The 22,484-nt window shown below is 39.9% G+C and overlaps 2 protein-coding genes across 5 annotated transcripts; both read right to left on the minus strand.

Moving 5' to 3' along the window:
• Positions 1-253: 253 nt before the first annotated feature.
• On the minus strand, positions 254-11,753 carry LOC144646485 (uncharacterized). 4 transcript variants are annotated; one of them, XR_013569427.1, is made up of 6 exons: positions 11,481-11,753; positions 7,245-7,589; positions 4,526-4,980; positions 3,240-3,355; positions 1,194-1,819; positions 254-979 (listed from the first exon to the last, which is right to left on the minus strand). XR_013569427.1 is itself a non-coding variant. In XM_078506083.1 (5 exons), the coding sequence occupies exons 1-5, from the start codon at positions 11,536-11,538 to the stop codon at positions 1,705-1,707; spliced, it is 1,089 nt and encodes a 362-aa protein (XP_078362209.1). In that variant the 5' UTR covers positions 11,539-11,753; the 3' UTR covers positions 254-1,704. The 4 variants fall into 4 exon arrangements, 3 of the variants coding, with proteins under 3 accessions (XP_078362209.1, XP_078362210.1, XP_078362211.1); XM_078506083.1 differs by having other exon boundaries at positions 254-1,819; XM_078506084.1 differs by lacking the exon at positions 11,481-11,753 and adding an exon at positions 8,423-8,677 and having other exon boundaries at positions 254-1,819.
• Positions 11,754-12,479: 726 nt separating this feature from the next.
• On the minus strand, positions 12,480-22,370 carry LOC144646511 (organic cation transporter protein-like). The gene is made up of 9 exons (XM_078506130.1): positions 21,968-22,370; positions 20,655-20,801; positions 19,305-19,585; positions 18,364-18,612; positions 17,123-17,257; positions 16,175-16,260; positions 15,002-15,110; positions 14,344-14,416; positions 12,480-13,772 (listed from the first exon to the last, which is right to left on the minus strand). Exons 1-9 carry the CDS (start codon positions 22,268-22,270, stop codon positions 13,497-13,499), a joined length of 1,659 nt encoding a protein of 552 aa, XP_078362256.1. The 5' UTR covers positions 22,271-22,370; the 3' UTR covers positions 12,480-13,496.
• Between the last annotated feature and the right edge of the window lie 114 nt (positions 22,371-22,484).

Below are 22,484 nucleotides of genomic sequence, written 5' to 3' on the forward strand. Positions count from 1 at the left end.
CATCGAACTTTTTGTGGGCCAAACTTATGTCAACGAGCAAAATCTATTTGTTTGCTCATTTGTATTAGGTTCGACTCCTGGAAAGTACGGTGTTTAACCCAAGCGTTAGTCTACTCTTTGTTTCGCCCCTGTTTTCTTGAGTCTTTCCTCTGCAACTGATTCATACACACAAGCGAATTTAAATAGCTCCCTACTATTTATCGCTTCTTTCGCGAGAAAAAGAGGACAAACGAAAAAATCCCACAGACACAAATTTTATATATTACCTCTGCCATTTTATTTGTTATACTTCGCTTTGTGACCTCTTTTTACTCATTTCTTTATATATTTACAGCAGTATAATCCCTTTTTTTAAAACAGTCCTCAATTTGTTTTCATTTTATATCATTGCTAATGATGTTATAGCCCATGAATGCAGCTTTGCACCACTATGCACCTTGCACCTCCTCTAAGGTAAAGCGAGGTGACAAGTCTGCTAGCTAATGGTCGTACCACCGGCTTAACGATTACACAATTTTATCTTTCATTATGTTGAATCAAACAATCAAACTTTTCTTTTAAAGGGCCAATGTCCCGGCTGATATATATCGTATTTTTTATTTTTATAAGTAGGACCTGTAGAAGGTGCAAACTTCCTTTAGTATCCAGAAAGAAAAAAAAACACCAACAGTAGTGAAAGCAAAGACGCATCCGACTAAAAAGAAAAAAATGTAATGATTAAAAGATTCAACATTTCACCAGAATGGCAATTCTGATTCATTGACAAAATCAAATTTGATGAGCTATAATCAGTCCCCTTTTATCCTTGCAATCTTTTACCACAAAATACTTGTTCTTTTTTGCCCTGTAGAATTTTTTTATTCAATCGATTTGTGTATCAAGTGGCATTTGGCAATACAATATGGAAATTAGGAAACAGCACCGTTTCGATAATCAGCCAGTACGCTGTTCCTTTAAGGCAAAAAATTGGATAAAAGTACTTATTGTTACTTATTTTCGCGGGACTTAATTTTCGCGATTTTCAAAAAGTCGCGGAATTAAAGACCCGCGAAAATAAATTTTAAACGATTTCTATTGTATTTTTTATGCTATTTACGTATTTTTGGCCAATTGCGAAAATTAAGTCTCGCGAAATATTCCCGTTCCATTTTCGCGAAATTAAGTTCCCGCGAAAATAAGTAACAATAAGGTACTTGAACTAGGGGCGGCTCCAACAAGACGTTGGATGAAAATGTTAATTTGTTTAGCGGGGGCTTTGAGTTTTACAAGTTTTTAATGGTTACGTTTTTTCAAGATCCTTTGCCAAAAAGGACAAGGCCAACTCAGGGTTTAAACAAGAATAAGATCACTAAAGGTCGGCACATACTAGGGGACTAGTCGCAGGGACTTGTCGCAGGGACTTGCTTCGGGGACCAGTCCCCTTGTGTGTACTCGTATTTTGCATCGCCGGACATTCTAGTTGCAGGGACTACATTTTTGGTCCCTGCGACTAGTCCCACGAATTAAACTGGTTTGATTTCTGGGACTAGTCGCTGGGACCAATAGTCCCACAAAATGGTCAATTTTTCACCAGTACACACTAAGGGATAAGTCCCTGCGACTTATCCCTGCGACTAGTCCCCTAGTCTGTGCCTAGCTTAAACCAAGGCAGGGATAAGTCGCAGGGACTTATCCCTGCGACTAGTCCCCTAGTCTGTGCCTAGCTTAAACCAAACTAGGCTCCCAAACACAAGCAACTCCATTGACATCAGCTGTAATCAAATTTCTTTTAGCAAAGCAACAAGTCAAGATTTCACCCTCGTGTTCACGATCATCAGATCTGCAAAGAAAACACATAAATCACTACAGTTGAACCTCTCTAATACGGACACCGAAGGGACAGAGCAAGATGTCCGTATTAATCTGGGGGGAGGGGGGGGGAAGAGAGTATTTTCCTTCCCCTCCCCCCCCCCTCACTGTACATTCAGCCTCACGCTACTTCCTGGGACGCGTTTTCTCCTCTCCCCAATCCTCTCCCGAGTACGAATCCAAGATGGCGCTCGCTCGAAAAAATGCATATTAGAGTGGTGTCATCACTATGACGTCACGTTTGTGACACTGACAGCTTGAAGTGTTCAGTAACAAAAATGAGGCCTACACTTAACTGTATCTAAATTGAGTAACATGCAATTGAGTGTTATGCAGCAATGGCATCAGTAGAGTACTGTATACGAGTCCCTGTTTCAAAAGAAATGACCTACAACGCAATGCTGCATGTAAAAAGGTAATATTAAGCACAATTCTAAAAACGTCTAAGGAGAATAAATTGTTGATGTTGTCAGTTGGAATTGTATCACAGACACAAACTATCATCGCCTAATCACCCGAGTGTCCGTAGTTTATATTAATTTACTCCCTGGAGCAGAGATTTAGTGTTAGAGAGGGTCCGTATTGTAGAGCTGTTTTCTAAATATAATATGTGAGAAATTTTTCGGGACATCAGAGATTGTCCGTTACAGAGAGGTGTCGCAAGGAGAGGTTCGACTGTAATTACGAAAACAATGGAACTTCGTCTTGCTAGGTTCTAATTCAGAATAACAATTAAGGTTCCGGTTGTTCTGATTCTTCAGAATGACACCCTAGGGCTTAAACAAGAATTAGGGCCTGTTTATATGGAAGAGAGTTGTCCCAGGTAGGAGGGTTACCCTATCCCCCAGCCATCTTTTAACGAGCGTTTATATGAGAAAGTTGTCCCTGTTGACCGAGCCAAAACTTGGCCCTCTCGGTTCAAAAGACTGGCGAGAGTTGTTTCGAAACATCTATTATGGCTGCTTTTTTCTAAGATCAGGAACGCTGAATCGTCGACCAAAACCATATTTTGGACTAATTTTCCACCGACTTCGATTTCAATTTATCTGCAATTTTGTTTTTGCTGATTTTAATGTTTGCGCATGCTCCGTATGTGTCAACTTGTTCCTGGAAGGCGAGGCAAAAATAACCAAACTGTTTATATGGAAAAAAGTTAGCTCGCTCCCCAGGGTCACCCTACCTTCAAAGCGAGTGACCCTCCACCCAGGGTCACCCTGCCCCCGAGTCAACTTTGCAATTTCTCATATAAACAGTTCGCAGCTATTTATAAAGAAACGTATGAAAAGCTCTCTCGCCCGGGGTGGCTCGGTGTGGAGGGTAACCCTCCTACCAGGGACAACTCTCCTCCATATAAACAGGCCCTAAGATCACTGAACCAAGCAGAAATGTACCTGGTATTACTCCAAGTGTCTTTGCCTTCGTTTTGTTCTGTGGAGTCCCAAATGTTGATCGTCGCGTCAGATGCCACACCCACAATGTACCTTCCATCCGGAATAAAGGAAATGGCCTGTATTGAGGACAAAAACGCGCGCGTCAGCAACAAGAAACCACAACTAGCGTTTATTGCTCAAAAGTAGTAATTCCTTCGTTCTGGGTTCGCACCTGCTATACTGCATACCATAAAAGCACTACGGTATTTAGTCTGAGGGGTTATTTCTTTTTTCTAATACTTCTTTTTTGGGGGAGGTTGGGGGGTAGAGAGGGAGACTTATTAGAGATGAGGGCTCATTTAAAATCATATATCAGTTGGTATATATATAAAAAATGTTTTAGAGCTTTCTGGTAACACATTGCTACAAAATAGCAACAATAATAAGTTATTGTGGTGAAGAAATACCTTTAAGGTTGTTGTCAAACGAGGAAACAATGTTGCGGACACAATAATGCGGACACAAATGTTTTCCCTGTTTGCCCGCACGAGAACATTTGTCGCGGACACAAAATGTGTATCCGAGACAAAAAAATGTTTCTGATTTTTGTCAAAAACATTTTGTGTTCGCAACATTGAAATGTTTCCCCGTTTGCGCAGCATAGAAACAAAACATTTGTTTTGTGTCCTGCTCGTTTGCCCACCCAAGAAAAATCATGAGTAGCAATGTGTTCCTTGTTCATAAATTGTCATGATATACCATCTGAGGAGGCGGGGGCTTATTAAAAAATTGAACTTTCAGACGAGGGGCTTATTAAAGATTGTGGCTTAAATGGAAGGGCTGGCTTAATAGAGCTTTTACGTAACTAGTTGAAGGACATTGTTGCAGGTTGCAACCAACCAGCGCAAACATGCTTTTTTTCAACCAATCAGGAGGAAAATCAAAACAACTCCTGATTTGGCTTTGCGCGCACCGTTTCCACTTTTTCCCGCGCTTTCTTACGGTTGCTCTATGGTATCACTGAATTCACAAAACTAACATAAGAGAAATGTTAAGCACGATATTTTAGAAATGTTGGACTCCCAGAGGTTTTAGGTTTAATTATTTCAAGGGAACGAGGGATATTTAATGGATTATTTCGAGGAAACAAAGGATATATACCTCTACTATTTACGGGAACTTCGACGAAAAAGGTTAGTGAACATTTGAATTTATTAATGGGGAACAAGGGAGAAAATGCGAATTTTTTAAGAGATCCAGACTTATCCCTGTGTGAGGACTGAACTATAAAAAGACTCAATTCGAACCTTCAATTGCTTAGTGCTTCTGATATCCACATCATTCTCTTTCATAGTATTTCCGTGCACTGTCCGCCAAACTGTGACCCTGTTCCCAGCTAAAGACGCGAACACCGGATCCACCGGCGAAAATATCACGCTCTTTACCGGTGCGGTAAATCCCGACAGCGTAGTCCCGCATTTCCAGTCGTTATCCTGTCTCCATACACGGATAGTCCGGTCGTCTGAGCCCGTGAGAGCCACGGCAGAAGCTTTGGAGGAATCATCAGCTGGTGCGGCTCTTATTTGAATACAATTCACTGCAGCGGTGTGCCCGACCAGTTGTGTAACATCCCCCCCGGGGACAAATTCCCCCGCCCCGGGTCGTATCTTGTACACACGCGCGGTCTTATCGCGTGAAGCCGAGGCGAGGAATTTGCCATCTTTGGAGAAGGCGCAATGAAGAACAGCATCTGAATGGAGTTCTGTAAAAAGAGTGTTGGAATGGCCGTTTTCACACTAGAAGACGGACAAATCGTCTAGATGGACGAATCGTCTGACGAGTTGTTCGTCTAGTGTGAATTTAGGATGGCTTTTCGACGACTTGTCCGTCTAGACGACCAAGTCGTCCTCGAAAAATTGCCTTTCTAGACGGCCAAATCGACGGACAAATCGACGGACAGATTCAGACGACTTGTGCGTCCAAAATCGTGCTCGTCCCGTTTTCACACTAAGACGATTTATCCGTCTAGACGACAAATTTGTCCTTCTCTAGAGTGAAAACGACCAATGTTATTTGATGTATTGTAGGAAGCACCGAAACCTTAGCTTAGCTGACTTAGCGCGTGCTCTCACGTTAAGTGAAGCATATCTTATGTCGGAATTTTCGTAGCTCAGTCAACTTCAGGGTCATCTCAACGTTTAAATTCAATCACCGGTTTCAATATGGCGGTCGAAAGATCGCGCAGGGATGTCATGTAGGCTGTCATAATGTGTCACGACGTGTTTCTGGCCAAGAAGTTACAATACAAAATACGAGTGTTACATCAATAATTATTGGTTATTGTTACAGAAAACCAAATAAAAATCGTGCATCATTCATTATTTTTTTATGATTTCTGGACAAAATAACCACTTGGGATGTTTGACAAACAGTAAAAAGCTTGTTATATCACGCCATGCCGCTCACGGTCTGTTATCACTAAATTTCGATTCATGTAAATTGAAAAGATAGCATAGAGATGATCACGGTAGCGAAAATTGTTTTTCGAAGCACTCAGAATAATGATAACAAATATGCTTAATGCGTAATAACTAAACACAAACTTAATAAAAATACTTAATTAGTATAAACTTAGTTTTCTATTTCATTCAGGTTTTACTCTGCAATGCAGGCGTTTTTTATGGGCGAGCGTTGGATAATTTTGTTCGCGTATTTGGCTTTGGAGTCGAAAAGCCTCACCCGAGTTCGAATCCAAGATGGCGCGCGCCCGATCAAGATACACTCGTGGCGCTAAAATACACGTGCATTGCAGGCTATCCAGCTTTAATAGAAAAAATCCTTTGTTTTTTTACTCAGACAAATCAGTTGTCTGTCAGAGTACTTGCTGGTGAAAGTCGTCAAATCCCATTTCTGTAATCACGCCAAGCAATTCAAGGAAATTATCAAGAATGCTTCAGCCAATCCCATTCCCTTTTAGAATCCGATTTCTGAGACATATTTGTACTTGCGATTTCCGGCCGAAACAGGATTCTTTCCCTTCAATTTATATTCTCTATATTTTCCGCCTTTCTTCGAATTTTCAATTAAAAAGTCTTAAAACAGAGCGTCGTGGCGATCAATAATTCGTTCTGTGGATTTTTTTAAAAGCACATTGTAACACCACTTTATCTAACGGGAAATGTTCCCTGTTTTCGTTTGAGCGGCAGTTTTCAGTTGAAAACACAATTTTTTTTATCGAGGGACAAAAACGATGAAACAAGGTCTATGTCTTGGCATACAAACAAAGAGTTTACTGGCATCAATTCTGCTTCTCTCAATTTTTTGAAAAAAAAAAACCATTAAAAAAGTAAATAAACACTAAATCATTTGCTAGTTTTCTTCGTATGCAAATTTATCCCACTTCCGACTAGTCGCTTGTGTGATTAATATTTTATTCTAAGCTAAGTTTGAACAGGTGCAACGCATAGCTTGAAATTTTGCATCCATTTAAATGCAACCGACATCGCAAACCGTCAAGCATTATATATTTAGTTTCGGCGAATGAAATTACATTTAATCCCACCCATTCTTTTGACTTCAATGCTTTCAGTAGCAAACACATGCAAATGAAGAAAAAAAAATGCTCCAAATCAAGCTACAAAATTACACCGAGTGGTGCAAGGGTTACACTGCCGCTTCGGCGAGTAAAGTTTTGACATGTGCGTTGTCAACGCTGTTTTTTCGGCGGTAAAAACAACTTTCGCTTTTTCGAATTTTTCACTGTTAGAAAAAGCACGTTATCGCTAAAAAAGAAGCTTCAATACAGTATTCAATTTAATCTATCAAGTATACTTATGCCAAGTAAGGTTTATGAACTAAACCTGAGTGTTTACAATTGAATGGAAATAAATTCACTTTCCGTCAAATAATACTAGAAGGTATCGTTGCGGTTAATTGGTTTACATAAAACTGTTTTCTGCCTTTCAACGCAAAGTATCCATGTTGAAGAATACAATTTAGGTAAAAAAGATACAGCTGAGTTCTTACCTAGACGAGAAGCACGCTTTCCCTTCCTCTCTTTGATATTATACTGCCACAAAATCACTTTTTTGTCTCGTGAAGATGAAGCTAAGATGGGTCCAATCGAGCAGAAAGCACAAGATGTCACTTCCCCCGTATGCACGCCTTTAAGAGTTATCAAATTCTCTCCGGTCGCTATTGACCAAAGAATAATCCTTCCATCGACAGAGCAGGTAGCGAGGGTCTCTTCCTTTGGATCGACAGCGCAGTAAAGAACAGCTCCCTCGTGGCCTTCAAGGCGGTGAACCAAACGCCTTTCGAACGAAGAGCCGCTGTTTCTCGCAGACATGGCTACCAACTTTGCACTTTCCCCTGAAAAAGAGGAAAAACCACAAACTGTTTTCCCGTAAAATTCAGTATGGAATGGACGATTTAAATTAGAACTTTCGTCAAATCTAAATTTTACAGTAAGGCGTTCCAAGCTGCCAATGTTTTTGTCATCTGGCTGTTCGCAATTGGCACCTTTACAATTCTATGCAAATTTAATATCGGAAGTAAGGCTTGTCAGCCAGTATTATTGTTTTCACAGACACATCCATTTGATGGCTAGCAACATGTGCTTATAAAACAAAGCAAACAGAAAACTCTTGCGTCACGTCACGACAATAGATACACTTCGTGACAACACAAAAGAATATCATGAATTTAGATCTAAAAGGAAAAAGATCAAACATTGGGCATATTTTGAGGCCAGCGTGCCAAAAAATCTTTCTTTTCCAAATGTAAGCGATTTCTATCTTTGCCTACGACAGCTGTTTGAGTTAAATTCTAATTTTTGTGGTTCAAAATGCTTTTCTTTTTGTCAGAAATCCATAATGAATCAGTTGCTTGTCCTTTCAAGCTCATTCGCAATTAATAATCGCTTTCTTTATGTTTATTGTGTGTACGAAAATGAAACAACTTTCAAAACCGTAAAACGAAAGATCTGCACTTTTAATCCCCTGCAGAGAGGGGTAAACGCCAACAGACACGGCTGAGGCAAACGTTTGAGCTTATTGCAACCGATCTATAAAGCCTGCATCAAATTCGCGTATCTGCATTTAGCTATTTGAATTGAAATAACATTTTAGTTTTATTATTTATGTAAAAAAAACCTTGCAAGTTAAATAATTCAGTGTTAAATAAGATCGAGAATCGGAACTTACCTATAAAATTAAAAGCAGAAAGGAAGAATTAACTCCAGCACAGCGAGTCGACTCCAAGTTGTGTCTAAACGACTTGTCGCGCGCAATTGACTGCAATTAACTCATGCGCAAATATTTTTATTTGACATGAATGACATTTCGTTCGTTTTGCTTCATATACACGTCAATCAATCAACCACTTAATGCTTTCTATGATGTTTTGATAAAACTACGGTCAATACTTGAAGTTACGCACAAATATCATCCTGAAGTCACAATATTAGATCTAAACTGTAGACCATAATACAGAAGTTGTGTATGTGTTTATGGGGCGGCAGACAAGAAAATCCCCGCGCCAAAGTTTTTATCCAAAATCGTATTTCAAAAACATGCTTTATCTTTTAAAACCTTTTCCAAATATTTTATCATGTTTAGCCAGTTTATTCAACGTGGAGTTAGATAAACTAAAAATGTTTGGTCGTTTGTTCACCACAATTTTATTATCCTTTTAATATACTCAACAAGAATTTTTTTTCTTTTACCGGAAAACACCACCAGTTCTGTATTGCTTTGGATATTGTCATATTGTACTGTTTTTCTCTCTAGGAAACTGATGCAAAAGATATAAGGGGATTGTAGAAAAAAAAACATTTTAACATGGTGCAGCACAGCAACTGACTGTGACTACATAATTCATGACGAAACACTGCACGGACTCCACTCGCGCGTAAAGCCAACAACAGCAAGTGTCTGCAATTCTTGTCCTGATCTTTTTAAAGGCCGGGACACTGTCCCCAATTTCGCTTCAAAAACGCAAGAGCCTAAAGCTAAAGACACATGGACACTACGAATTATGGTCCAATTTTTTTAAAAATCACCATGCAAGTGTACTGAATCTATAAACAAGTGATATTATTGTGATGCCATCAGGAACCTTAGAACTCAACTTGTAAAAGTCAGGCTGAGTTTTTTCAAGTTTTGTCCTAGTGGACTAGAAAACACCTACAATTAAAAATTATTTTTGTTCCTTCAACAACAATTTGCTTTATATCTTCATCATGATGTACTTGGCGCATTTCATGTACGGGACAACTTCTTCCAACAATATTTTTTTGCGCACCGTGTAACATGGTACCGGGGACGATTTTTCGCGCAATTTTTGACTCGGCAACACGTTGCGAAGCTTTGGACCCAAGTAAAAAAAAAACTCGCAACGTGTTGCCGACATTGTTGCGCGAAAAATTGTTTATTGTTGTTACAAGTTTTCCCGTGTAACAAAGCCTTAATGGAAACGGAAAAGGACGATATGCAACTGTCTCATAATGTTGCGACTATTTTCGGATACAACAAGCGCTATGGACAGGATAATAGTGTTAACAAGAGGCATGTTCCTTTTCAATTTTGAGTGAGAAATATGGAAATATTTTTAGGGAAGAGAGAGAAGGGATGTCAGAATTTTAAATTTGTTAGGAACAAACTTCCCCCAAAACAAGTGTTGCTAGCCAGTAACCGAACGTAAACTGAGTGGATCCTTTACTTGGAAAATGTCATTATTTCGTTATTTGTTGCATATTTTAGGGTTTTACTTGAGAAAAATATCCTAATTATCCTAATAAGGCATGCCCAAACCAGGTTGAACGAATTCATTTCAGCACCCGAAAAATCTCCGATTTTGCCCGACTACTCAGCGAGCACACGCCGAACGTCGCTTAGTATGTCACGATTTTGACATCTTCATCAGTCACGACTATTGACATTGCTAACATTCCCAAGTCACCTCGGCAAGAACATACTGTCAAATACTTAAGAGTCCGCGAAATACCTTGAGAATCAGCTGAAAAGTGACTGTAAATGTACCCAACCCTAAGATGACCTCCAACGACCTGTTTGTTTTGCTATTCATGGCTGCTGTTAGGCAATTTACAATTAAATTGATATTCGTGAATTGTCATTCTCGTTGTTAATCGCTGTTTCTGCGCGTACAATATCATGGCACTTAACATTTTAAATTAGGTAGCATTTGTTAAATCTTGCTATAAACACCTTCCAGTGAAAGCTTGCAGAGACTCTCAATTTTCAATACATAACCTGTTATCACAGTTTCTCGCTGATAACCTTTGTAAGCTTTTGGTGTTATTCATTTCTGGTCTTTTAACTTACATTTAAATCGTGCACATTTAAATCATTTGCGCAACTTTGCGAATCAATCGTGCATTTCAAAAGACCTGATTGATTGCTGCATGGTAATATGGTATGGTATAAATTTGCGTTAAGTTTTAAGTTGTTTCGTCCCGTAAATTGCTCAGTTTTGCTATCAGAGGCATATGTACTGAAGGGCCTTATATTTCACTTAATTAAGGGTATTTTTATTGTCATTTTCCAGCGAAGAATGAGCGACTTTAAAGCTTTATAAAATGTCATAAATTGCTCATAAATAAAATCTATAAAATGTGGTTGTCATATGCCAACGGATCAGCACTGTTTAACAGATAACCTTCGTGACCTTTCAGTAAAGTGTTTTATTTTCGGATTAAAGTATTTCAAACCTTTTTCGCTACGATTTAAACACTTGTAGACCACACGTTTCACTGATTTAAAACTGACATTTTTGGAACCAGGCCTGTTTGATAGTTTTTGCAATTCCTCGTTGTAAACTTGCGTGATCCAGCGGCAGTTAAAACCCGGGGTAAAGTTTAGCAATCTTGTGCATTCCACAGACGTGAAGACCATAAAATCGAGAAATCAACACGAGACACGAAAACGACATCACAAGAAAATTCGTATTTGTATATTTAACTATGATGGTATTAAAGGCGAAATAGCGCGAGACGTACAAGTCGTACACGCTTTTAATTTCCTTATTAACAAATTTCGCCTCACAAGTTTGCCAAGCTTTCTTCAGTTAGTAGTGTCGAACAGTATGTCACGATTATTAAAATTGTCAGTTCAATACATTGTTGCATTTAGTTCATAATTTGAAAACTAGGCAATAATGTGCTAGTGTTGAAAGAAAATGGTAACATTACACGAGAATAGACGACAAGCAAACTAACAGCAAAACTAATTACTGTGTACTCACTATTAGAGCCACTTCTTTCCGGAGTCAAGCTCCGTCGCTTCGGCCAACAGAATGTCATGGCAGCTTTTGTACAAACTGTTGCCCACTGGCCGCCAAAATCTGAGAACTGTATCTTTCGGAAACTCTCGTAACTCAGAAAGAAAACGGAATAAACATCTCCCTGTAAATGATTATAGAATAAAGTTCTCTGCAATTCTTCGAGCTTTCCAGAAGGGCTTAAAATTTTGATATGGCATCAACGTTATATCGCGAGCGTGTCTGAACTGCTCGAAGACAAATATTTCATTGACAGCTCATTGCTGAGTGGGTGTTTTTTCTGTCACGCCGTATTTGTTGATAAACACTTCAAAGCTCAGTCAGTAGAAGCCTTCGACTCTTTGGGAGGAGAGGGTGGATTTTACATTGAGCGAATTCGCAGGTTTCGAAAAAACAGCGGAGCGCAGATAAGTTGCGAATCTTGACCGGATTTCGGACTAGTTCGGATCGTAGATACCGTCAGTCTTCGTCGGTATGTTAATGTTGGCGAAGTTGTCGTAAAACAAGCAATGTAACAAAACTTCGTAAAACATTGGTATAAAAACTACATCTACCGTCCGTTGAAGTGAAACTATACCACACAAAGTTTTCAAGTAAATATGCGGATTTGAATTTGAACGATAATGGAGGATTGACTGATTTTGGCAAAAGTAGCACCCCTCTTCCCACCTCCTTTGGCGAAGGGAGTTCACGGCAGTTAATCAAGTATCATGTTTCAGTACAGTTATATACAGTGAGTAAGAAGACTTGCCTCATTATTGTAACTAAAACAAAATAATCCTGTCTTGTAATAGAGTGGCAAGCTGTCTTTGCTCAGTACTTTTTCCTGTGCTAAAGTTTACCAAAACTACCTTATGGTTTTGTCAAATTTCAGGCTTAATTTTAATTATTATCACACTCAAAGTTTAACAATTTGAAAAAAATACAACTCGACAAAGTAACTGCTTTTAAAGAAAGGTTTATTGTCAAAAAAATATTACATTAGAAAAAGAACTAAAATACTAATAACACAGTTAAATAACCAACCTCATTCCCAGGGTCTCTCTCCCCTCAGAGTGTCTCTCCATGCTGCTTCTCTCGCTCTGGGAGGCAGGGAGAGAGAGAGACCTTGGGAACGAGGTTGTTAAATAACTAATTATTACATTGTAACCTCTTTATAAGCTGAAACAAAGAAAATTTCTCAACGCAAATTACAAGTTGTATGTTAGTCGTATGTTATACGTTACATATAATAAAGGCATGAAAATGCGCCCGGCCCTTTGCAATTGGTCCTTGCAGTCATGAATACCTATCCACGAATAAAGACATAGACATAGACATAGTTTATTTACAAACGAAGAGTTCAGAACTCGTATCTCGTTAAAACGCTCTCGTGAAAAAAAAAGTTTAAAATTACACAATTTTAAACCTTTTTAAAGGTTAAAACCGTTAAAACCTTTCTTTTTTAAACCATTTTTAAACAAAAAAGGTTTAAAGTGTATATACGTACAAAATTTGATTATCATATGAATAAAAAGAAATGTATGAAATGTATTCTGAATATGAATAATTATACTGAATAAAGTCAATTCGTTGAGTGCGAAGGCGGGGTCCAGGAACCCAAACCCCGCCTCAAACCAAACCAAACTTTAATTTGCCACTTTATCATTATATGGGACTGCAGATTACGGACATATTTTAAAAAATTACAAAATATCTATTTATCCCTTAAAACCGCATCCTATAATTGGAATATAACACAAACCCATATTGTAATCGTAAATGTAAACAATTTTTTACTGAACCAAATTGTTTCTAACACTCCTTTAAGACTAAATCTAAATCATTGCGATTATTTCCCGACTATTAACAAAAGACAATAACCCACACAGTTAATAAAAACATGTATTTCCCTTTGGTCAACGGTAACTCGCGCGACCTTAGTAAGCACCTGCAGTGCTTTCTGGTAAATACGTTATTAGTCCGGCTTGTTCAGTTGATCTAAAGAAACGACTCCAGTTTATTATAAGTTTCATTTGCTGCTTGATTATTATGACTGTTCACCACTGCTTCATCGCTCAACTCGTCCCTGGGGTTCCTGTGGCGTTTACAGCAGTATATCTTGTAGTCCTCTTTCCAGAGCTCTGCTTCCTCCACGGTCTGGGGCATGGGACTGTAAAGCGTCTCTGGCAACCAGAGAGCCATGACGCCCGCGATAATTCCCGCAATGCCAAAAATGACAAGCGGCATTGTTTTGCTCATGCTCGGAAGATCAGCCTGGAAAGAAAAACAAACTGTGTTTAAAGGAGCTACGTCATGGACAACCCATCTTGAAAAAACTTGCCAGTTTTTTCAAGTTTGAAAAGCCCTGAGAACGAGGTTGTCATAATCCGTCTTTAATTTCCGTCTGTCGAAACCACCCTTGGTTATTTTCGCGTTATTATTACTCATGTTGTTCTTAGGGAAACTGCCATATACTATACATCAATAGAAAGGTTTTGAACTGTAAAATTCGAAAAAATATATTTGCTGCTTTGGTTGTGCCTGTCTTGAGAGGAAGGAAGTCAGTAGACTGAAAACAACCGAGTGTCATTCCACAGGGTTAATCGGGTATTAAACGCAGCCAGGATCAGGGCGGTGCAGTCACTAAATTACTTTCACAAAATAACAGTTTTCCAAGGTGCTAAAACACCAAAAAAGTAATAACCAACCCAAAGAAAACGAGAATGGTTACTACTCAAGAAGATTTACACAGATAACGAAAGACAGCCTTCAACAAAACTGGCCATTTTTTTCGCCATAGCTAGCCCCTTTTAATGTCCCTGCTGAGAACTGAAATGATACCAACCAGTATCACAATGTATGGCGTTATAATGCTGCCAAAACGAGCCATCATAGAGCACACACCAATCCCGGTGTTCCTGTAACCAAAAAATAAACAAAGTCAAAGTTGTTAATAATTTTGTAAAAAATGGTAAAGTCTGTTTCCGAGCCAAGTGGCCCATGCAGCCGGAGCTTATCCCGGTTTCCGAAGCATTAAGCGACTGAGAGTATTGCTACTCCCCCCTGGATGAGATGCCAGTCCATCGCAGGAATTACTCCCCAGCAGTAAATTCGCCGGTACCCATTTATACACCTGGGTGGAGAGAGGCACTGTGAGAGTAAAGTGTCTTTCCCAAGAACACAACGCAGCGCCCCGGCCAGGACTCGAACCCGGGCCGTTCGACTCGCGCCTCCACAATTTTGAAAAAGCAAGAGTACAAATAAAGTTGTTGTTGTTGTTATCGTGCGTTTTAATACCTGTCATAAATTGTAAGAAATACAATCGCGATTTTTTAGCAACACAGCTATCGGGAATTGAAGTAACAAGTTTTTGCAACTTGTAAATACTCGACTGAGTTGTCGTTAACTGTAACAACGCATTGACAAAAAAAATAATAAGCGCCGCGGCGCTTTTGCGAGTAAATAAGGTGCTGTTAATTCTCTAGTGCAGTACTTATCTTCACCTGATAACAGTAGGGTATAGTTCAACGGTGAAACAGTAAATTCCCAGGAAGGTTGCAAAGATGCAGGCTTTACCAATAACAGCAAGTATTGTAATGATGAAACGATATTCTACGAGACAACAAAAGTGTGTTAGTACAGCATTTGCGATAAAAAGTCTTTTCTTCTTAATCATCATCATCATTATTATTATTATTATCCTCATCATCATTGTCATCTGTACTTTTCGCGCCACGGTGTCGCATGACGCGCGAACTAATGTCTTCTAGTGTGGCAAGTGGCTACTGACTGCACCTTACTTCAAGTCTTCCAACCGAAATCGTCCTTTTCCTTTTCTATCATTTTCCTCCACGTGTCCTCTTTTTTTTTTACTTTTATTTTATAATTAAAAAAGACGGTTCACTCTCAGTTTCTATCAGCTGACAGTAGGCGACGGACGAAGCCCCGAACCAAGTAACAAGCCGTTAGAAACAGATCGAGCAGCCGTCTAATTGTTTTATCATAACCCAGGGACAGCCAGGGACCGATCAAAAAAAGTTCAGTGAAAGTGGGATTTTTATAGTTTTGGTGTGTGTTTTCTCCAATTTTACTTCCGCGAAATTTATCTATCTATCTATCGAAATTAAGACCACCGTTGCGTAGCCAATCAGATTGCGATTAAAGACGCAGGACTACAGGAATCGACATGATCGGGTATTCAGGGCCACAATGAAAACTACTGGGACACCAGTAATTGTGTTACCCTTCAAAAAGTCGGTTTTTTTTAAGCTTGATGCTACAGCCACTGGCAAACTAGCTGGAAAATTCCCCCAGAATTTCACTTTCCTTTTACAAACATCGCTTTATTGAAAAAACAAATGTATAACTGCCTTTCCAACCTCAAGTTGTTGCTTACAGGTTTAAATGTTTTCAAGTGAAATAATTGTAAATTTATCGTACAAATAAACCATCGGTTGTTGTCATCGTCATCGTTGTTGTTTATGTTTTTGCAATATTATCCCAAATTCAAATTCAGACAGCATTTATACGGGGAAAAGGAGGAAACGTATTTCACCTTTTTTTGCACATGACTGTAGAAACATCGAAATGTTTCGTCCGTTAGCTTTTGTATTTGTTATTATTAAAGTAAAGATAAAAGTGAATTTTTTTACAACAAATGCCAAGCTTTTCCTGACCTTCACCAGCGGGAACAGCGAGTACCAACATTCCAGCCACCCCTCCAGTAATCATGTAACAAGCATAGGGAATACGGCGGCCGAACCTAATTACCAAGAACACAGTTAATATAACGATGAGTTCAATTAAGATAAAACGATGTTTACATCGTTTGTTGATGCTAAAAATTCTCAACAATAGACAAATATATACTTGTAATTTCAATTCACCTGAAAATCAAAGTAGCATGTAATGGCCCAGGGGAAGGCCCCCATACGAAAGATACTTGCTGATTTAAGGAATACCCACGGGGTGAGCTTCCCCTTATATAGGCCACATAGCTATGTGTGGCAAAGGAGATTTTTACCATTTTGACTTGAAAAATGGTATGGTTTGTGCGCTCTGGTAAGTCTGCTCAGCAAATTTTGGAATAAACTATTTCCATAGTTGTTTTTATGCACTCCTTGAGAAGTGCAATTTAAAAATGTTGGGAATTTGAGACCCTTAACAGATTGCTAAGCAAACTGAAGCAGGTCCTTTGTTCAAGCTTAGTTCCTTGCCCCCGGGTGGTGGATAGGGCCAGAAATTAATGTTTTCCCTTTGTCTCTGTTCTTGGTCACAGCTGCTGCTGCGGCCCATGATGTTAGTCCCATCTCAGCGCGTTCCCTTTCTACTGTTCTCCCCATGTTTCCCTCGACCGTCCTCGTTTTCTCTCCCCGCTTGGTGCCCAGTTTCTGGGTTTCGGTTTGGTGCCATACGCAGAACATGACCTACCCACGTCCATCGCCTGCGTCGTACTTGTGTCCTTTGCACAATCTCGTCGATGTTTGGGCCAGGTCTAAAATTGGGTGGGGGAAATCGCATATTCTGGTTTGAAATTGGGTAAGGGTTTCTTGCGGCGTGCCGCACACCCCCACCCAAATTTTTCGAGAGTAGCCCCCCCCCCCCCCCCCCGTCGGAGGAAATACCTTGTCATGAGGAACCAGAGAAACACAGCTCCTGGCACTTCCACAATAGACAGGAAAAAGAAGTTAAGATACATGTTGCCAGCCAAGTTTCCAACGTTCAAGCTAATTCCAAAATAAACCAAGCCATTTACAAACCTGCGAGAAAAAACGTAATTAAGAAAAGATCAGCTTTCAGTACAGAACTTCAGTGGTTCATCAGTGACCTTGACTGTAGAATATTGCATTAGCTAAGTGTATTGTATTGCGTTACACAGCGTTACTATTGTAAGGACATTTCCCATTACTCAATCGTATATTGTAAAATCACTTTCCTTAGTAAGAGTAAAATAACTAATCACGACTGAGATCATGAAGAGAATATACAGTGGAACTCTGGTAACTCGAACTCTAAAGGGAAAAGAAAAACTGTTCGAGTTAGCGGGGTTCTACTGTTGGTTACTGAATAAAGCTCAGTTGAGTTAGAGCACCACGCTCCATTTCGATACATTGACTTATACACCCGTTCCTCTTCCCTCCGCAGAGGCCTCTTTCGTGTTCCGTATGGGCTGAGAAATGGGGAGAGGTGAAAGGTAAGCGCGCGGAGCCTGGAGAGAATCGAAACGAAAGTGCGCGTGGGACACTGGGAAGGGAAAAGGAAAGGCTTCGCTCTTCCCGTCGTTCCCCGCGCTCCCCCTATTTTTCATTTTTCGTGTTTTTCGCCTTCCTCCCCCCCCCCCCCCCCCCCCCGCGTATTTCACCTTCCCCCACTAAAGGAGTCTCTGCGGAGGAGAGAGCACCTGTTCTGTTTCTCAAAGCCAATCCCGTTTCCCTTTTTGGTCGCGTCCGTGTTCGCTTAGCTGTCTTTTTGTCCATAAAAAATAAAAACTCCACGCAACCGTGAGGCAAGTTCTGCAAGATGCTCATGAAAGAGAAGAAGGTTGTTCGCAATTCAGCCGAAAACTGAGCGAGAAATGCAACTCGTGTCGAGTAATAACTAAGGCTTACCACAAGATGCTCGGCAACGTTTCTGCAACTTTTCATATTTCGAGCAACCTTTTTTCCTTTCGAGCAACTTGTTGCATTTTGGCAATTTCTAGACCGAAGATCTCCGAAGATTGTGCGAGTGTTGCTCGATTTTCGCTTTCTTTATCCTTAAATAGGGTCAGGGTTTAGGAACCTTCGCGGCACACCCCTATCAGAAATTTATGGGAGTACCGCTCCCGGGGGGTTCACCGCGCCTCCCCTCTAGTAATTGTACTTACCAGTTAAATCCACAAATGATAGTTCTTTTCCTGAGCTTGGGAGTTTTTACCATGTCTAGGATTCCAGCAGAGTTATTCTTCTTCTCATTCCGGTTTCTAACCTCTTCCTTTTTGAACTCCTGTATTGCGTGTTTGAGCTGCGACGATTCAATGGCCACGCCGTTATTTTTGGCGAACTTCATGAGTAACTCATGAGCCTCGTCAAGACGATCTTTAGCAATCAACCAGCGTGGAGACTCTGGTATCAACCTTGCAGACAAAACACTCATGTCCAAGATTGAAGGCAACTACGAAATTTACGAAGGAAAATTTCGATTTTTCGCTGTGGTCTTACGAAATCTGCGAAAATGACAAAAATAACGAAATTTCGTAATTTTCGTAAGCCCACAGCAAAAAAATTGTAATTTTCGTAAATTTAGCAGTTGCGTTCAATCCTGGACATATCTCAGACAAAAATAAATTGTCTTGTTAAAGGTTTAAATGCCTTTTCTCTGTTAGCCGAAAGCCTGTTCGCAGACTATTCCTTTGTTGTTTTTCTAAGTAACGTAGTTTAAAAAATGGTTGGCAAAGGCAACCCTCTTTTAGGACTTTTAGCAATGAAAAATATAAAGCCCCAGGGGCGGAAAAAATTATTTTTCTCCCCTCCGTAACTCCCTTCATTCACTTCAGACTTATTCCATTCCCGCTACTTCCTGGATGGTTGGCTCGCTGGCAAAACACAGGCATGGCAACGGCAAGGCAAACAACAGTAGCTCGACTTCTAGCTCGTCTCTCCCGCGGCTGTACTAAAAGAATATCGCGCTCGGTCACTATTGCTTCGCTCGGGCCGTACGTAAAAACGGGACGACCTCGCAGGCGATATTTCTCCAGCACGGCCCTCGCGCTCCTTTAAAATAAGAAGTAAATACAACACAGACAAGAAAGTTATCAGATTTTCTTACCACCAACAGAGAAGTAATGGTGTCCCAGGCAAAGACACAGCCAACATCAGATATCTCCAGTCGCGAATTAAATAAGCCAAAAGAGAGAGTATAGAAAAACCAACACTGACAAAGATGTTGTTGATGAACCCTCCAGCTGTCCGGTTGGTAAGATGCACGATTTCCAGGCAGAAAACAAATCGAGAAAGAAGGCAGCCGGCCGTGGCTATACCCGCTACAAAACGGAACAGAGTGAACAGAGAGAGGCAATCTGCCACACCAGAGACTGTTCCAAAAGCTGCCTGAAAAATAACACACAGGTAAGCCTTATTAGCATTCAATATATTTTTTCTTCCTTTCATTGGCTGAGAGCACATCACGTGATCTGCAGCTAACTGCCTACACTGGAAATAACAAAAATATACGGAATTTGGCTTTCGCAGAAAGTTCGAATTCGAGCAATAAGTGCAAAAATTAATTACCAAAAGCTACCATTTAAAACATCTCACTGTGATCCATTTCTCTGAGTGACCCCGCTATTAAATTCAAAAGTATTCCCGAGAAAGTTAATGTCAAACCTCGTAAAAAAAGCTAAAAAAAAAGCGTGTTATTTTGTTTTGAACTGACATGAAACGTCGGTTTTAACTAAAATATGGATAACTTTAAATTCGTTTTTCTCTGGCAGGGTCTGCTTGAAAGCTCTGCTAAAGTTTCGACAAGTTCTTCTCAAGACTGTAACAATGCTATGAGCTTTTTTAGGTAACTTTATTTTTGCCTTTATTCCTCGAATGATTAGCGAAAACCGTCTTTAGTTTGCTTTGACTGATAAAGCTACTGAGGAAAATTTTGATTTCTACATCAACAAATGCAACTTTGAAGCCAACACGCTAAGCGTGCGAAGCCGCACGTGACTAAATCACTTGGGGGGTGGGCGCGAGTTTTTTTTTGTTGCCAATACCAGAGCGTAGTAAAGCAATCCAGAATTGCTTTCGACACTCAACTAAAATTCGCTCTGTGACATTAAAGGGACTGTGTCCCGGCTGAGTTAAAGTTCATTTTAATGACAAAACCATAGCTTCATTGCAACCAAATGTGTTTCCCAGGCGTTATAAGTTTAAGAATTTTCAAGCAAACGAAAATAACTTTGAAAACGTTTAGCACAACAATATTTCAAAACCCATAACGCAATCCGTTTCAATCTTCGTCACTTTTGGCCATCCGTACCTTCTTTTAAATCAGTTTGCTGTGTTGTTGAGATGTTCCTTTACTGTTTTAAGAGATATTTTTATATTTCACAGATTTTTTTTGGCCATTTCCAAAGACTAAATTTGGCTAAAATCCGTGACACAGTCCCTTTAAATAAGTACTCACCAACAAAAAGATGCTAAGAAAAACAATGATTTTGCGACCAAAGTGATCGGACAGGGCACCGGCAGCAGCAGATCCTATCAGCAGACCCGCCATGTAAACTGACTGTGTCATGGCCTTCAGAGAACTTCTATCGCATACCAGTCCCCACTGAAATAAAAATAACAAGGAGAAACGCAAGAAACAAAGACATCGTCAGGGGGCGAAGACAGCTTTTTGAAGAGCTGTAGGACTGGGCAACTGGCCCACTGGTAGGACTGTTAGAGCCGCTTCGGGGCGGTGCGCGGCGGGGGGGGGGGGGGGGGTTGAGTCCGAGGAATATGCTTCCCCGGGAAATATTTCAGTTAAAGACCCTAAAAATGATTTCTTCTTTGCTTCACTGGTCATTTTGTGAGTATTTCGACCACACCTAAATCCTGACATTACATAACAGAGAATTGTAAAATAAAAACTAGCGAAATCCGTAGCCAATGTTTCGCCGTGCTCATTAAACAAAATTGTAGGTATAAAACTTGAGCGCTATGCTCTACGTAAAAAGTTCTGTACGAATGGAGTCGCCGAGAACCAAACTTTTAGGGATGATAGACTATGCTTGTTTGCCAGATTTGTAGATGCAACGCAAGTTAAGGTGAAACTCACTTTCCCTTTTAATTTTAAATGATGGTGCCAGGTCAAGTGTAAAATCGCCCTAAAAAATGCGATATATTCTAGAATACCCAGCCACTTCATTTACATGTGTCGTAACGCTTCAAAGAACGAAGCATAACACAATTGGCACTTTTGTTATTCAATGAGATGCAAAAACAATGGCTGGGTATTCAAGAATGTAGCCCAATATTCGATGTTTTCGAGGCTTCAACTTCACAATATTTATATCTTTGTTTGAGGTACGGAAAGCCGTGCAGTATATCAATTAACTGCACACATAAAAAAGACGGTTATTTGCAAATCTTGTATAAAAGCAAAACATAGTGGCCTGTGTGTTAAGTCTCGAAAAGCCGCCCTTTGTCTCGTTAGCTGTTTTGCAGTCTAGTTTAATGTAGTATATAAAACACTGGAGAATTATTTCATTACATTTCCAAACTCTAAGAAGAGAGTTGACAATATGAAAATGTGCTCAAACACTCTCTCGTGTGTTTGATATGTGTCCTCAATCGAAACTAAAACTACGGAGAAAACGGAGAAATAAAATCGTAAAAATCTGATAAGTCACAGATATTTAAACTACGGTCACGGTGCTGGGTTCCTTTGTTTTAACTAGATGAATTATTATGAGTTTGCAAAGAATATTTTGAAGTGGAGCCTTTTAACCTCACCTCAGTTACCGCGCTTGTGAGCGGGCCATCGTTGAATTCGTATTTGGTGCAGCCGTCACAGCATCCTGAACAAGTGTCGTTGCTGAGTGATGAAAAAGAGACACAGGAAAACTTCGGAGTGGCACCGTAGAATACTTGAACAAGTTGCTGCAAGCCGATCGGTATTGACATCAAGCACATGAAGGCGTACAGGCCAACAGTATACCGACCAAATCCACCAACCATGATCAAAATATCGTCAAATTCGTACGATTTCTTTGAGGTCTGTCTCTCGGCTTCTGGGGTTTCTTGTGAACTCGACATGATGGTTTTCGTTCAACAGGGAGTAACTGTCCTGGATCACTTGCTCAGAATGAAGTTGTGAAGTTATTGAATTTCTAGCTTCTATTGGTCTTTTTTTCTGACGTCATAAAAACCGCCCTTCTTTTCAAATACCGAATTTTTTTCAATTGAACGCCTGGTTTACAATTACTTTATGGTCAGGCAACATATAATCATCCTACCAAAAAATGCTATA

The sequence above is a fragment of the Oculina patagonica genome, chromosome 3 (assembly GCF_052425735.1).
Source record: "Oculina patagonica isolate OP01 chromosome 3, crgOcupat, whole genome shotgun sequence".
In the NCBI taxonomy this organism is placed as follows: Eukaryota; Metazoa; Cnidaria; class Anthozoa; order Scleractinia; family Oculinidae; genus Oculina; species Oculina patagonica.

Excerpts from the sequence above, each read along its gene's own strand:
- LOC144646485 (XM_078506083.1), bottom strand. The coding sequence starts at position 11,538 with ATGACATTCTGTTGGCCGAAGCGACGGAGCTTGACTCCGGAAAGAAGT. Across the intron at positions 7,590-11,480 it reads GGAAAGAAGTGGCTCTAATA|GGGAAAGTGCAAAGTTGGTA; the intron begins GTGAGTACACAG and ends CCTCTTTTTCAG. Across the intron at positions 4,981-7,244 it reads AAAGCGTGCTTCTCGTCTAG|AACTCCATTCAGATGCTGTT; the intron begins GTAAGAACTCAG and ends CTCTTTTTACAG.
- LOC144646511 (XM_078506130.1), bottom strand. The coding sequence starts at position 22,270 with ATGTCGAGTTCACAAGAAACCCCAGAAGCCGAGAGACAGACCTCAAAG. Across the intron at positions 17,258-18,363 it reads ATCATTTGTGGATTTAACTG|GTTTGTAAATGGCTTGGTTT; the intron begins GTAAGTACAATT and ends TTTTTCTCGCAG. Across the intron at positions 13,773-14,343 it reads CGCCATACATTGTGATACTG|GCTGATCTTCCGAGCATGAG; the intron begins GTTGGTATCATT and ends TTTTCTTTCCAG.